The sequence below is a fragment of the Cebidichthys violaceus genome, unplaced genomic scaffold (assembly GCF_023349555.1).
Source record: "Cebidichthys violaceus isolate CVI_PGR_0920_01 unplaced genomic scaffold, fCebVio1.0.p SCAF_170, whole genome shotgun sequence".
Taxonomy (NCBI): Eukaryota; Metazoa; Chordata; class Actinopteri; order Perciformes; family Stichaeidae; genus Cebidichthys; species Cebidichthys violaceus.
In genome coordinates, this window is record NW_027176341.1 from 41,966 (window position 1) to 56,642 (window position 14,677).

Here is a 14,677-nt window from a genome sequence, read left to right on the forward strand (position 1 = left end):
CCCCCCTGATGGAGCAGTGGTGGGGGGTCCTGAGGGCCCTCTTGATCCACACTCCTAACTTTCTTTGGGTCTGTGTGTGTCGGTGTTTGAGAGGGGTTGGCTTACTTTGAGAGTGCGCACACATCAAGGGGCAGACCAGTGTGAGCTTCAATGCAAGTTCATCAAAAAAAAGTAATAAAATGCTTGTCAAATAGGGAGAATTAAAGAGATTGTTCCTTGTGAGGGAGGCAATCTGGATTTCTAAATGTGCCACGATGAGAGGACAGTTTTCTCTGGAAGTATGGAAGCCCATTTCCAGATACTATCTCATAATAATGAGATCTCATTATTATGAGATGGTAAGTCATTATTATGAGATGCTAAGTCATAATTATGAGATGCTAAGTAATAATTATGAGATGTTAAGTAATAATTATGAGATGCTTAGTCATAATTATGAGATGCTAAGTCATTATGAGATGCTAAGTCATAATTATGAGATGCTAAGTCATTATTATGAGATGCTAAGTCATAATTATGAGATGTTAAGTAATAATTATGAGATGCTTAGTCATAATTATGAGATGCTAAGTCATTATGAGATGCTAAGTCATAATTATGAGATGCTAAGTCATTATTATGAGATGCTAAGTCATAATTATGAGATGTTAAGTAATAATTATGAGATGTTAAGTCATAATTATGAGATGCTAAGTCATAATTATGGGATAGTTAGTCATTATTACGAGATGCTAAGTCATTATTATGAGATGTTAAGTCATAATTACTAGATGCTAAGTCATTATTATGAGATGTTAAGTCATAATTACGAGATGCTAAGTCATTATTATGAGATAGTATCTCATTATAATGACTTACAGGATCTTAATTTTTTCCTCACAGTGGCGGAAATGGGCTTTTCCCCAAATTCCTAAATACATATTCTTTGTCTTGCCTGTAGTGCTTTTTTTTTAATCAGTCTAGTCTGTTGTTGGTGTGAGTAGCCTAGTTTTGGAGATGTCTGCCATCGGCATGTCTGCTTTCTCTTCAATATGTTGGGACTATTTGGTAACTTGGCTTGTGTTCGCTCAAAGTGCCAAAAAAAAGGGATGGAAGGGATTTGAGTATATTGTGTTTGGAAACAAAACACAGAATTTGTGTTCTTATATTGAAAAGTGTGTATTTTCGCTCCTATTACTTTAAAGAAAGGGATGTTGATCATGTTGTTTTGTATCCATGGTATCTATGGTGATTTATCAGTCACATGACCCTGATGAAGGCAAAATGTGCACGGTGGTTTTTGAGTATGGAAACACAATACGTGTGAGTCAATGGTAACTCCACAGAACAACCGATGAAGCTGGAGGAGGACGTCTACTGCTGTTTGGGTAAATATAAACCAGGGCGTCCTACATGTGAGCCAAGAAAGGCGAAAAGCAAATAGTTCCTCAGATGAGCCGAGAGACGATGGAAACACTTATGACGCCTCCGAAATGTTCCTGCCGTTTGAACCCAACCCAACCTCGCTGTTCGCTCTGCCGTCATTGTGCTCCAGGCAAGAATCAATGCTGCATCCGAGGTGGAATGTCGTTTTGCAAAATATCTCTTTTGCGTCCACGGATGGTGAAACACGCGAGTATTATTGCATTTGGCTCTCTAACGTCAGCCTGACTGGAGGCTTTTCTTGGCAGACGGCGGCTGGAAATTCCTGAGCCCGAGCGGTGAAATCCACAGAACGCCGCAGAAAAGAGAGCTGCTGAAAAGTCGAGCTTGATGCAGCCACTAGATCAGACAACAGATGCATGCTGGACTTCAAGCCCGCCAGGAATTTATATGTCATATATATATATATATATATATATATATATATATATATATATATATATATATACATCTCTATCTAAGATACAGTTCCTTTTAAAGTTTGTCTTGTTTTCCTGACAGCCGCTGTTTGCTTCAACAAGAGAAAGAAAGAGCAAGTGTTGCCCAAACCTGAGAAAGTGCTAGTAGCTTTACGGTTGAATTAGGGCAAGACAATGCCGGGCCCACTCTTTAGTATCTTTTTAACTACCTCCTCCCCATCTGAAGGACCCCCTTCCAGTGATAGTGATGTGATTTCGCAGACTGTTTGGGGAGCCAAGTCAAATTTATCTGACCTCTTTTGTCTCGAGCTCCTGGTTGAATTGTACCTAGTCTGCCATTAACGCCGCTCTTTACATGTTTAAGCGCCTCATATGGTGCTTCATACCTTTCCCCGCGGTGTCTCGTGGATACCATATGTAAATAAGGCCTTGAAGGCATCATACAGCTGGTGTTATGGAACAGGGCAACAGAAATCCTTTTTCACTCCTCGGCGTGATCTGTGGCTCGCACTCTCGCTTTTACTCTAAATTATTATTATTATTATTACGGCTTAGGGGAACACATTTCTATTCATTCCGGGTCAGGATGGTTACATTAACCTTGTCTGCTTTATTCTAATAACAAGAAATACTCTGCCTACTCGCTGAATTGAACTTTTGTTCCAATTTGATGCTCTGTGCAACATGCACCTCTGTCTTTAATGGAAGTTTTTAACATAGCGGTTAACTCCCGGGTGTACAACTTAACATCCAACTGTTTTGGTTAATGTGTAGGGGGTTCGTCGGGGTTTGGGGAGTTAAACGTGGGTGTGGGAAGGTGAAGTGGGGGCTGCAGAAAGGAGGTGTGAGGTGGGGGGGGGGGGGGGGGGGGGGTGAAAGTGTGTCCCTTCTGCAATTGGCTGTGGCTCTAAGTGTCTCATTATGCAGCTTTATTGTTCCTTTGTTAAGCCGGCGGTATAAATACACCCCAGCGGGCCCAGAGGGTGACAGTTTAGACGGACTCACTCCTGTGGACACACTGATCATCAGACTGAGCAGCACCAACTCTGAGAGCAGAGACACTGTGGTGACACTGCAGGGGACTGGAACAGCTTGGAAAGCAGAGACCTTGGGAAGCATCTGTAGAATTTTTAAACTCAAGCTTCCAGCATTCAGGGCAGTTTTGTTTTTTTTGTGGCCTCCCACATTAATCCGCTTCAAACCGAGATGGATTCCGACTCTGGCTCCATTTGCAGCCGCTCCTCATCCCCGGACCTGGTGGTGGACGACTCCGCCGGGAGCTTCTTCTCCAACAAGATGTTCCAGACGTACTGCCAAGAAAACAGAGCGGATGACGACGACGAGGCCGGCCGGGGCAGGACGGAGCGCTGCAGCGGGGGCGGTAAGACCAAGACCAGGTCCGAGGTCAACAAGAACGAGGGACAGGACCTGCGGCTGAAAGTCAACAGTCGGGAGAGGAAGAGGATGCACGATCTGAACCAGGCCATGGACAGCCTGAGAGAGGTCATGCCCTACGCTCAAGGGCCGTCCGTCCGCAAGCTGTCCAAGATCTCCACCTTGCTGTTGGCTCGCAACTACATCCTCATGCTGTCCAGCTCCTTGGAGGAGATGAAGAAGTTGGTGGGGGACGTCTACGGAGGCGGCGCTGCCATCCAGAGCCGCACCGCTGCCCACCCCGCTATTAACCCTCCGGCCCCCGCCGCCCACCTCCCTCTGCATCCCCTGGCGCAGTCCCTGCACTCGCTGGTGGCCAGCACGCCCTCGGGCCTGCAGCATCACGCACCTTGTCCCGCCTCGGCGCAAGCCCTGCACTCCCCTCCGTCCTCCGCCTTCCTGGGGTTTCACGCGTCGGTCCAGGGCCTTCTGAAGGACCCGCTCCACCTGGCCAGCACCTACAGGCACTTCCCCGGCATGCCCTGTCCCTGCTCGCTCTGCCAGCCTTTGCCCACCGCCACCTCCACATTACACAGCCTGTCTATGATCAAGTGAGCAGGACTCTCTAAAAAAAACAAAAAAAAAACGGACCTCTGCTGTTTGGATCGACGCAATGAGCCGAGCAGCTCACAGAAGATTGTTTAAAGGAACTGCTAAAAGGATGGCTGGTGCCAGAGCTTGTATATATTGTGTACATATAAATCTTCTGCCATGCAAACTGCTGCTATTTTTCCCCGCATTGTTTATACAGACATATTTTAAATACACACAGGATTTTTACCAGAGTAGCAAATACTGTAATTTATCTGATATCTGTGGTGATGAAACGTTGTCAGAAATGGAACTGGTGTGTCCTATTGTATTGCAGGATTTCTATTTTCCTAAATTAAAATGTTGTTATAATAAGAACTCTTGTTTGCCTTCTTCTTTTCGTGAATGTGTCATTTTTTTTTTTTGTCCCGCTGACTGCAATTGTTTTGTTGTTAGTTTTGCCTGAATGCTTAATGTTTGCCAGGTACTTCTTCTTTTCTACAAGGCGGACTCTTTCCTGGAAGGGTTTTCGACACACACTGACGAACACAAAGCAGCTCTATCAGAACAATACAGCGTTATCTTCTTTAGCTAAACAGAAGAGGTGTTTTATTGGTGCTTGAGAGGACAGCAGGGCAGTGGAAAAATGGATATTTAGGAAAGGGTGTCATTGGTTGCTAACCAGCTTTGGACAGACTAACCTCTAAAGAGCTAAAGGGGGACAGAAGGACGAGACAATGTGCCAGCACAGAGGCTGAATGTGGTGTTCTTGAGCCAGGGGACCATCCATCTTCACCTCAACAGGGAGTAGAAGATGAAAGGACGACACAGGCGCCAGGAAGGCGCGTCACTTTTGTCTGACACAGGCGAGGGACATAGCCATGTCCTTCGCTCTAGGCCAGCGATTTGTCTCTGTCTCATAAGAACATGGATATAGGCTACACAAAAGGTGAATTTAAAGTTGAGGACATAATGAGGTCAGTCTAAAAAAAAAAAAAAAAAAAAAAAAAAAGTTTCTATAAAAGCACAAAAGGATTTTCTTCTTTAACTTGTAGCGAATATTTCCACATACTTTCAACACGCATTCGCAATCAAACGGCGCTGCGTTTGTCTTAAAAATCAAGTAGCTGATTCATAACAATGACGAATCTGCTGAACCGCAAAAACACAAGTATTATACACACTGATCGCCATGAACACGATTCAGTCAAACAACCCGACAATGGCCGGCCCTCACTTAGCAACAAATCAAGCGTGTAAAATACATGCTTATCCTCCCACGGCTGACAGATGAGTCGGAGAGATCAGGGGAGCGATGAAGAGATGTAACTCATTCTCACCCACCTCCCTCCCACCCCCCCCACCCTCCTCCTCCTCCTCCTCCCCGAGAGCCGCTGAATGGGACTGAACAATGGCCATGCGTGGGACACAAAGGCCGGGGGAGTCCGAGCTCTCGTGCCTGAGACACAGACCCCCTCCATTCAATCTACATTTCATCATGGTAACAAGCGCTGTCGGGCCAAAAGGCCTGACACTCTCACTCGCCACAAAGGCGGTTAGCTCTAATATATGAGGCTATTGACACTGAAAAGAGCCCCTGTCAGTACTTGGGGATTGTCAGCTGTGGGATGTCTCAGTGGGGGGAGGCAGCTGCCAGCCAAACCAAGCGGCGGAGCTTCTGTCGGGGGGACCGGGCGTCGCAGCGTCACCTGGTCCCCGGTCCCTTGACACAGTGACCCCGGGGTCCTCCCACAAGGCCCCCCCCCCCTCCCCTCCCTTCATTTACTTGGGCACAGGTGGGAATGGGAAGCAGAACACATTGTGGAGATTAGTGGGGATCGGCCTCCCTTTGCTCTAGGTAGATAATTAGAGACACTGACTTGTGCAAAGCTGGTGTTTCCTGATCAGCACCAGATGGTGTTAACCCACGGTGTGGCATCAGCGGTCTGGAGCATGTGTGTGGGTGCGGGTGTGATGTGTGTGGTGTGTAATGGATATGCTTCTTAAATCATACAATATGGACAGGTCCTCTGTGTGCCATTATGGTCGGCCACTGCTGTCATCGTGGTGCTCTTTAGCATACGCTAACCAGCATTGGCAGCTCTGGTTAGAGTCACGATGTTGTGAACAATTACCTCTGAGAATGAAACGAAGCGACACAGACAATTGTACTTTTAGCAGTATTCACATCCTTTATTTAAAAGTAGAGCGGAGAGCAGGTATTCACTACTTTATTAATTGTTATTAATAAATGATAATTAAAACCGTATTATTATGAATTAATATATTAATGCAGCAACAATGTTTCAACCTGATTCTTATCAACTTGTTTAATTTCTTGAAACGAGCGCAAAAGGCAGGTTATGGCACTACAGTTATGAAACAGAAATGATTGTAGAAAATGCAAATAAGATAATTTGCATTGAAATTATGCAACGCTGGCAGATTTTTTTTTACATTTTTATGAGAAAAATGCATATTTTCTGCGACTAAAATAAAAAAAGTACAAGTATAAAGTAGAATAAAATGGAAGCAGATGTCTTAAACGGTGTTTAGGAACAATGCTTTTCTTTCCTCTGCATTTAGTGTTCCATATTAATCATAATAAATGGAAGAAATTCAATTAATACTTACAGGAGACAGAATAGTTACAGTTCATAACCAACCATAACCAGGTCTCTCTTGAGAATGAGAGGTTTATAACAACACGAGGGCCACCGTGACTAAGTGGAGGGCAGGGCCGCCTTTCAACAGAGGGTCGGCGGTTCGATCCCCGGCTCCTGCTCCGCTAGTCTCATGTCAATGTGTCCTTGAGCGAGACACTTAACCCCAAAATGTCTCCCGTAGCTGCGCCTACGGTGTATAGATAGATACTGAATTGTAAGTCGCTTTGGATAAAAGCGTCTGTTAAATGACTGTAATGTAAATGTAATGAGGGATGGTACTACACATTTACCCTTATGTGCATTAAATGTCATGCAAACACTACACACACACACACACACACACACACACACACACACCACAGCCATGTAGACAGCTGGGTAAGTTAACTCCTTCAGATACTAATCAATAGAGGAGCACTTGTCCCAACTTGGCTCAGCAGAACCTGCATTGACAGAGTTAATTAGAGGACTGAAAGACCCAATTAAGAGGATTGAGGGGCTGCACAGGGGAGACATATTGAGGGACATACGCACACATTGTGCAGCGTCTGGATAAGGGGGGACTTCAATTAACGGAGAACACACTTCCAGGGGCTTGTTGCCTGTTCTTTTTTTCATCTTGTGCTTGGGAAAAGCCTACAGCCCCCTTTTTCACCCAGAATACTGATGAGGGGAAAGCACAGATGCTGGAGGTCGACCCACGCATGTGCAATATGCACATCCACAAGCACATCCACACATACTGAGAGCAGAGAGATTGATGAGGGGATTCATGGTGGAATAGCTAAACACTGATTAGCCAACGTAATGGCTCGAGAAGGAGAGGCTTGGTCTGTTTTCGTATGCAGTTTATTGGTTAAATGAGGTTTGATTAAAAGAAAACAACTTGCATATGCTTAAATTGTCAGCCTCCCTGGTGGAGGCATTGTGCCGCTGGTTGTCCTCCTTTGTTCCGATGCACTTCTGCCAACCGAGCGACGGTGGCTCCAGATGCATTTACTTAACTTATGATGACTTTTCACACAGTTCTTTACAAACAACAATCTGCCTAAACTGAGTGCAGATTAATCTTGTTCCTATAGGCAAATATGTTTCTGGTTTATTATGCAGAGAGGTGCAAAACTTCTGACCACGTAAACAGTATGAAGTCACATGCAAAGGTTGGTTACCTCTTGTTTCAAACAATACATGAAAACAATAGAGAACAACCGAAAGTCATCTCATTATTTTATTACGTCCATGTAGGCCACACAGTGCTTCCCAAACTACAGTATCCTTTGCCAACGAGTCTTTGGCGTTGCCGTCTAATCTGGTCCTCTGCAGCCACCATAGATAGCGCAAAGACTGTAAAACATTTGCTGGTTACAAACTGTACAAGACGACTGTTTAAAACAGGGATTTATTTCTATTTATCTCTGTATATGTGAATATAATAACCTGTGCATCATAGAGGGGAAGTCATATTGTATCACGTGTGTATTTTTTTTCAACCGGGGTTAGAGTTCAGTAAATACTGATGATGTCATCGTCTGAAGATGGCTGAAGGGTGAGAGTGAACTCGCAAATTACTTTTGGGTTTTAAATATAATATAGCAGAGAGCACCGTCATCGTGAACATATTGTGTTCGTTATTGTGTTATGTAGCGAATATGATTTTTGTGTCGTTGGTTTGTGTCAACGCTGTGCTTTACAACTCACGGAATCGGTTCAGGAAGTGCATTTGTTTACCAAAACATAGCCTGGCTAGCGTTAGCATAGCCTGGTTAGCTATTAGCCAGTGCGGAGCAGCCTACATTACGCATTAGCAAAGAGTGGACTGTATATATATATATATATATATATATATATATATATATATATATGTGTATATATATATATCCTCTATTTGTACAGCTGGCATTTATGTTCAGCCTCATTAATCGCACTCGTGGCTTACTTCGACACATCACGGCGCTGCTAGCTGACAGTCGCTAACTCGTTTAGCTTGCTAGGCTATGTTTGTGTAAGTTAGCCCGAAATAGCTAACGTCAGAGAAAGCCAGCAGCCAACTGTCAATAACTGTGAAGTGTCAATTTAGTGATGAACCGTGTTGAGCAATTGGTAAATGGACAACGGTCGTGCCGTTGACGGGTTGTTATTATTATGGAAATGTTTTCGCTGCTGCTTTGGTTACTAATCGTCTGTGTGTTTTACAGAGAAGGCTGGTGGGGAGGCTGGCTTCAGCAGAGCTTCCAGGCCGTCAAAGATAAGGTAACGCACGTAAACACAGTCATCCTCATCGTTGAAGCTAGTACGTGTTACTGTATCGTGTGTCTGATGTGGCTCTGAGGAATAGTTCAACGCTGACCTCTTCTTCAGTAGACAACAGTTCGACTTCAGTGAACAACACACATTACCCACATAGCTGTCATGAGAGGTCGGAGCCAAAACGTATAGATATCAATGCACCATTATACATTTATTTGAACGTTACCTACTGTAAATCAAACCTGGTTGCACCGTATCATTAAGGGTGCTAAAAGACTATATTTAAACTGCGCTAGCTATATGTTAGCATAACCAGACATTCAGGAGCTGCTCTCAGGAACATCTTGTTCTTTGAGCTTTGATGTTCCAGAAAGACATTTTAGAACATGTGGGATGATTCATTCACAGAGCCTGAAGTTTTGTTCTTTTGCTGAAAGACCTGATGTTAATCGTACCTCTGTGACATCAGTAACTGCTGTTCTTCAAGTTTCTGTATTTATGTCCTGTGTTTTCTATGCGTGGTTGGCGTGTGAGCGGCGTTGAACTCTTTTCTCTGTGTTGTTTGACTGTTATGTTTTCATGTACATACGCAAGTATTTCTTAATTGATGTGATAAAGTTGATCATATTACTCTCTTCTGCAGTCGACTGAGGCCTTAGAGTTCATAAAGCGAGACCTGACGGAGTTCTCCACTGTGGTGCAACATGACACGACCTGCTCCATTGTGGCTACAGCCACGGCTGTCCGGAACAAGCTTGCGGTAAGTTGCGGCCTTCACCTTGTTCATTGTTGTTTTTATCTATATATAAGTTCCTTGTGACTGTCGGGTTGAATGTGTGTTCGGTAGACTCGCGTCATATGCGTGTCTCCTGTGTGAATGTGATTTTTAAGATGCTAAATACCTTATTTATGCTGCTTTCCAGGTGGAAGGGTCCTCTGAGACCTCAGAAAAGGTGAAGAAGAGCCTCTCTAGTTTCTTAGGGGTGATAACAGACACGCTTGCTCCACCGCCCGACAAAACCATCGACTGTGACGTGATCACATTGGTGGCAACGCCGTCGGGAACTACAGAAATCTACGACAGTTCTAAGGTGGGTCTACTTGTCCTTTTTCACCTGTTAATACGTTCACTGTGTCACAAACACGGAGTTTCTAAATGCAGGGAGCTCTTCTAAATAAATCTCCTTGAACAAAGTGCTGATTCAGGACAGATTTAGTCGTCTCATGTTTTGGTCACAAGAGGCTGCAGGACTGTGAAAAGGAGCACATGATGTGCATGTCGAGACGAAACGACCATGACTGAGCATCTGTTTTGTCCTGCAGGCCCGGCTCTACAGTTTGCAAGCTGACCCGGCTACGTACTGCAATGAGCCTGATGGTAAGTGAAGTAGACGAGCGCTCCGCCAGGATGTCAGACTGGTGTTAGTGATATTGTGTTTAAAGGAAGCTATTCTTTGATTCTGTCGTGTTTCTATGCTCTTCTTTAGAGTGTTTACTCTCTATACTATGCATCTGATTTTGTACTTTATTTTGCTGCTGTGACACACACATATATATATATATATGTATATGTATATGTATGTGTACAGGTTTTATTTTCACCATCGTTAGTTTGCTAGACTTAATTCATAATGTGGTAACTGTAAAATGGATGAGATAATGATATTTACTCTTTGGTGTCTCTTGAATGTGTTTTAATGAGAGGTTCTTTTTTTGTCCAGGTCCCCCAGAGCAGTTTGACAACTGGCTGTCCAGATTTAGTTTGGAGGACAAGAAAGGAGAAGTCTCAGAGCTTTTGGTCAACAGTCCCTCTATACGAGCCCTTTACACCAAAATGGTGCGTATCGACGCGTGTCACTGATCATTAAGGAGCACAGACTGCAGTTTAGTTTGGAACCCCTGCATTACCTTTCATCTTTTATCTAAAGTGACCTACGAGAAGTGCTGCCGAACGCAAAAAGACGTCATCAGGGATTGTCAGTGCAGTAAACAAGATGACTGTTTTTATTTATTTATTTTTTATTCACAGGTGCCAGTAGCTGTAGCACACTCAGAATTCTGGCAGAGGTATTTCTACCGAGTCTTCCAGCTGCACCAGGTAATTGTGCCATTTTGTGCGTTCTGAACTGCAGAAGGTGTTTGTTTTTCTCCGTCGGCTTAAAATGATTGTCTTGGGCGCCACCTGCTGGCTGAACCATGCTGGAGGTCCTGAGTCACTGCCGGTGGCTCCACATGCCCACTGTGCCTGTAGAAAGCACTGGTTGTGTGTTATGTCATCTTAATTGAGACATTATTGTGATTTGGCCTTAAAACATGTATAACTTTAAATAGTGTAGTGGCTGTTTTCAGTATTGCAATACATTTTTATACACAGAATTATTTACAAATACCAGAAAACACCTGAATAAGATAATGCAATCTGGTGCAACGTAACAACAAGGTGTTAACAAGGAGGATTCATTTCTTGTAGTTTGACAACATAGAGGTGGCACAGAATTTAAGGCGCCTTTTAAATGTTTTATGCTTGAAGTTATTGCAAACATTAAAATGTCCCTCTGATTGTGTTTTCTAGGAGGAAGCCAGGAGAGTGGCTTTGAAGCAGAGGGCGGAACAGACGACGCACACAGAGGCCCTTGGCTGGGAGGAGGAGGAGGAGGAGGAGGAAGGTATGCCGTCTTCAGTTTTAACATTTCAAAAAGTCAGATTTCTTTAAAAAAAGCTGTCCCTCACGCTGCCTCTCTGGTGTTCATGCTGTTCCTGTCAGACGATTTCCTCGGCGCTACGTCGTCATCTCGACTCGGCGGCTCGACCCGGCTCCCCGCCAACCCGGCCACTCCCTCAGGAGCGGCTCTACTGAGCCCCGTCCTGTCTCCGGCCGAAGAGCACGACGCCGCCGCCCTCTCGGTCAGCAGCGACAGCGTCAGCCTGCCGACGCAGGTGTCGGCGCGGCGGGAGCCCGTCGCCGCCGAGCTCGCCGAGAAACTGACAGAAGCCAGCTTGGAAGACGCCGCGGACAAGACGCGAGAGAAGCCGGGGCCCGGGAAGAGCGACTCGCCTCTCGGGGCGCAGGTGAAAGCTGCGACCCAGCCAGAGGTCACCGTTGACGGGGCGTCGGTGCGGCCTTCTGCCCCCCCCGCCTTTAAACCAGAAGCGGCGAAGGAGGAGGGGCCGCAGGACCTGAGAGTGTTCGAGCTCAACTCCGACAGCGGGAAGTCTACGCCCTCTAACAATGGCAAGAAAGGTGAGATGACCTCAGGGTGTTTTTTTTTTTTTTTTTTTTCAGTTGGCTGTGAGATGCATGAGCAGGATGACGTTCAGTGATGCGGTTGTGAGCTTGCCACAAGTAGCAGAGTCGAGGTCACACAGAGTTCCAAATGCGTCTTCCCGTCTCCTCCAGGGTCCAGCACCGATGTGAGTGAGGACTGGGAGAAAGACTTTGACCTGGACATGACGGAAGAAGAAGTCCAGATGGCACTCTCTAAAATAGAAGCGTCTGGAGAGGTGAGTGTCGTCACATTTACTGCCGGTGATCACGTCTGTCCGAGTTGTATTGACCAGTACGAGCCGACTATTGACAACGTTTCTTATTTTCTTTATTTCTACTGTCTAATTGGCATTTGTGTATCCATTACATGAGTTTAACGTTTTGAAATGGACAGCATCGCTATCCAGCGATCAGGAGTAAAACAAAATAAATGATTTTAACTTTTTTTAATTTTATTTTTTTTTTCATATATTGACCCACAATGACCACTGTAAGCAGACTACTTGGTTACTAAACGCGATCAATCACTATAAGCGGTTTCCTTTTTAATATATGAAACATTGAGAACGTTTGACTAACCCTCTCTTTATCTCTTTATTTATTTATTTTACCAGATGGACGAAGACTGGGAGAACTGGGAATGAGAGCCACCGCAGCACGAACTCTGTTCCGCCATTTAAAGCTAGTTCTCGGCAGACGAGCCATGCTTACCGTGTTTTAAACTCTTTGTCCACACTGTCACCATGTCATGATCGTCAGTAGGGGATTCTCCGGCGGGTTTGGACCATATTGGCGAAACCTGTTGAAAAGAGCAACTGGAAGACCGAGGCAATAAGAATTGCCCTGCTCTGTCAGTTTAGCGCAGATAGGCCTCTAAGCGAGGGTAACGGCTCTTGGCTATTTCTTGGGGGTAACTTCTGACTTAGAGAGCATACGACACTAGACACTACTTTGTCTTTTTTTTTTTTTAAAGCTTAAAGAGACGCAGTGACAAGTCAGAATGTGAAAGGTATCACTGCAGCAGGGGAGGAGCCGTTTCCCCCTTTTTTCTTTATGCCATTATATACATAACGTATGTCGCCAGTGCATTGCTAGTTGGGCAGTGAAGTAACGGCCCAAAAAACTATAATGCTGCTTGTCATCTTCCTGAGATGATGGACTTCCCAAATGATTTTTTTTAAATTTTTTGAACGATGATCGATTGATTTAATTCTACCTGTGCCCCCGCTCTTTCTTTCTCATCTTTATTATGCAAGAGAACCTTCAAAATGAAAAAAAAAACAAATATATATACATATATATATATATATATATATATATATATATTTTGGCCTTCATTCACAGAGCACTTTTCATTTTGGATTCACTCCCAACTCTAGATATATGGCCTTGTAAAACACACCGCAGTGTGATAGTTATCCAAATGTTTCTTTTTGTTACAAGTCAGTCGCACAACCGGCTAACATGTCGTCGTCAGTCCCCCCCCCTCTCTGTCATATCATGTGATTCGTTTGAATATATGAGCTGGTTGCAGGCTGTAACTCTGGTGTCACTTTTTGAATGAGTTGTTTGTCTTATTTGGGTTGTGGGAATTCATTGGTTCTGACTTAGTAGAGAGAGAGAGAGAGAGAGAGAGAGAGGTCGCACGTGACGGAACGAGGAGGATTCAAAGCGCTCCCGGTGTCGCGGTGCCGGATTCTTTTGGCTCGAAACGGACGGCAGCATGTGATTTAAGAAAAATGCGACAAAACCTGCGAAGTTTTTGCTCTGTCGGCGCCGTGTTTTGGAACAAAGCGGCTCAGCCGGCGGTTCCGGTAGGCCGAGGAGCGACGAGAGCACCGCTCCACGCTTCTCTTGACTTCCCTCTCCATCTGTAACGTAAGGCGAGACGAAAATAATCCTAGAGATGTAATATTTATACTAAAACACACGCTTAACTATTGTATAATGTGCTTCGGATTGCATGTCTGTGCAACACCATGCAGAACATTGTGCAGATGGTTGCTGTCGAGTTGTATGTTTTCTGGTGAAGACGTTGGCTGTTCTTCAGGTTCTTGTGTTCCGATGTGTCGCATGTCTCTGATTCTCCGCTGTGTGTTTCCTTCTGATTCACACGTTGGACTAACCACAGCTGTTCTACACTCATCTGTTTTCAAATCTGCTGTCAAGGTCTTTCCTTCTTTCTTTCTTTCTTTCTTTTTTTTTTTTTCAAGTTGAGTATTTCACTCTATTTTTTCAAATGATCATTGTCATTAAAGGATTCATGGCTAGTGGGCGTAGTGTCATGTATTGTTGTGTCTGGCCTTGTTGCTACTAAAGGAGGAGAAAGCAGACGGTGTCTGTTTAAAACCAGACCGGTCTATGAAAACATTCTAATTAGTGGTGTTGAGGATCTTCAATTACAGTGCAGGCAGCGCTCAGGAAACCCAAACTGTTTGCTGATAACACCGACTAACTGCTGAACTATTGCGTAGAAATAGAAGCTCTAATTTCTAAATAAAAAGTAAAAGTTCCTCACAGCTCGGTTTGGTCAAAACCTCAACCAAAGGATCACTGAAACGGTACCTTTATTTACCCTAAGGAGGTGATGCTAGAGGAGTTTTATTTATCGCTATCTGTGCCCCCTTTATGAATTATATAGCGCTCTGTGGGGGGGGGGGGACTTTACTGTCACTCATACAAAGAATTTTAAT

General features: G+C 44.5%; 2 protein-coding genes across 3 annotated transcripts; both read left to right on the top strand.

Moving 5' to 3' along the window:
* Positions 1–3,047: 3,047 nt before the first annotated feature.
* Positions 3,048–3,830, top strand: olig4 (oligodendrocyte transcription factor 4). The gene has a single exon (XM_068712742.1). It carries the CDS (start codon positions 3,048–3,050, stop codon positions 3,828–3,830), a length of 783 nt encoding a protein of 260 aa, XP_068568843.1.
* Positions 3,831–7,992: 4,162 nt separating this feature from the next.
* On the top strand, positions 7,993–14,254 carry bsdc1 (BSD domain containing 1). 2 transcript variants are annotated; one of them, XM_068712743.1, is made up of 11 exons: positions 7,993–8,018; positions 8,668–8,722; positions 9,363–9,479; positions 9,643–9,810; positions 10,043–10,097; positions 10,441–10,556; positions 10,749–10,817; positions 11,292–11,385; positions 11,484–11,960; positions 12,117–12,220; positions 12,599–14,254. In XM_068712743.1, the coding sequence occupies exons 1-11, from the start codon at positions 8,008–8,010 to the stop codon at positions 12,626–12,628; spliced, it is 1,296 nt and encodes a 431-aa protein (XP_068568844.1). In that variant the 5' UTR covers positions 7,993–8,007; the 3' UTR covers positions 12,629–14,254. The 2 variants fall into 2 exon arrangements, with proteins under 2 accessions (XP_068568844.1, XP_068568845.1); XM_068712744.1 differs by having other exon boundaries at positions 11,292–11,380; positions 11,482–11,960.
* Positions 14,255–14,677: the final 423 nt, after the last annotated feature.

Bases quoted from the DNA above. Each gene is read 5' to 3' on its own strand.
- olig4 (XM_068712742.1), top strand. From the start codon at position 3,048: ATGGATTCCGACTCTGGCTCCATTTGCAGCCGCTCCTCATCCCCGGAC.
- bsdc1 (XM_068712743.1), top strand. The intron at 9,811-10,042 runs GTGGGTCTACTT...TTTGTCCTGCAG, and splicing joins AAATCTACGACAGTTCTAAG to GCCCGGCTCTACAGTTTGCA. The intron at 10,098-10,440 runs GTAAGTGAAGTA...TTTTTTGTCCAG, and splicing joins GTACTGCAATGAGCCTGATG to GTCCCCCAGAGCAGTTTGAC.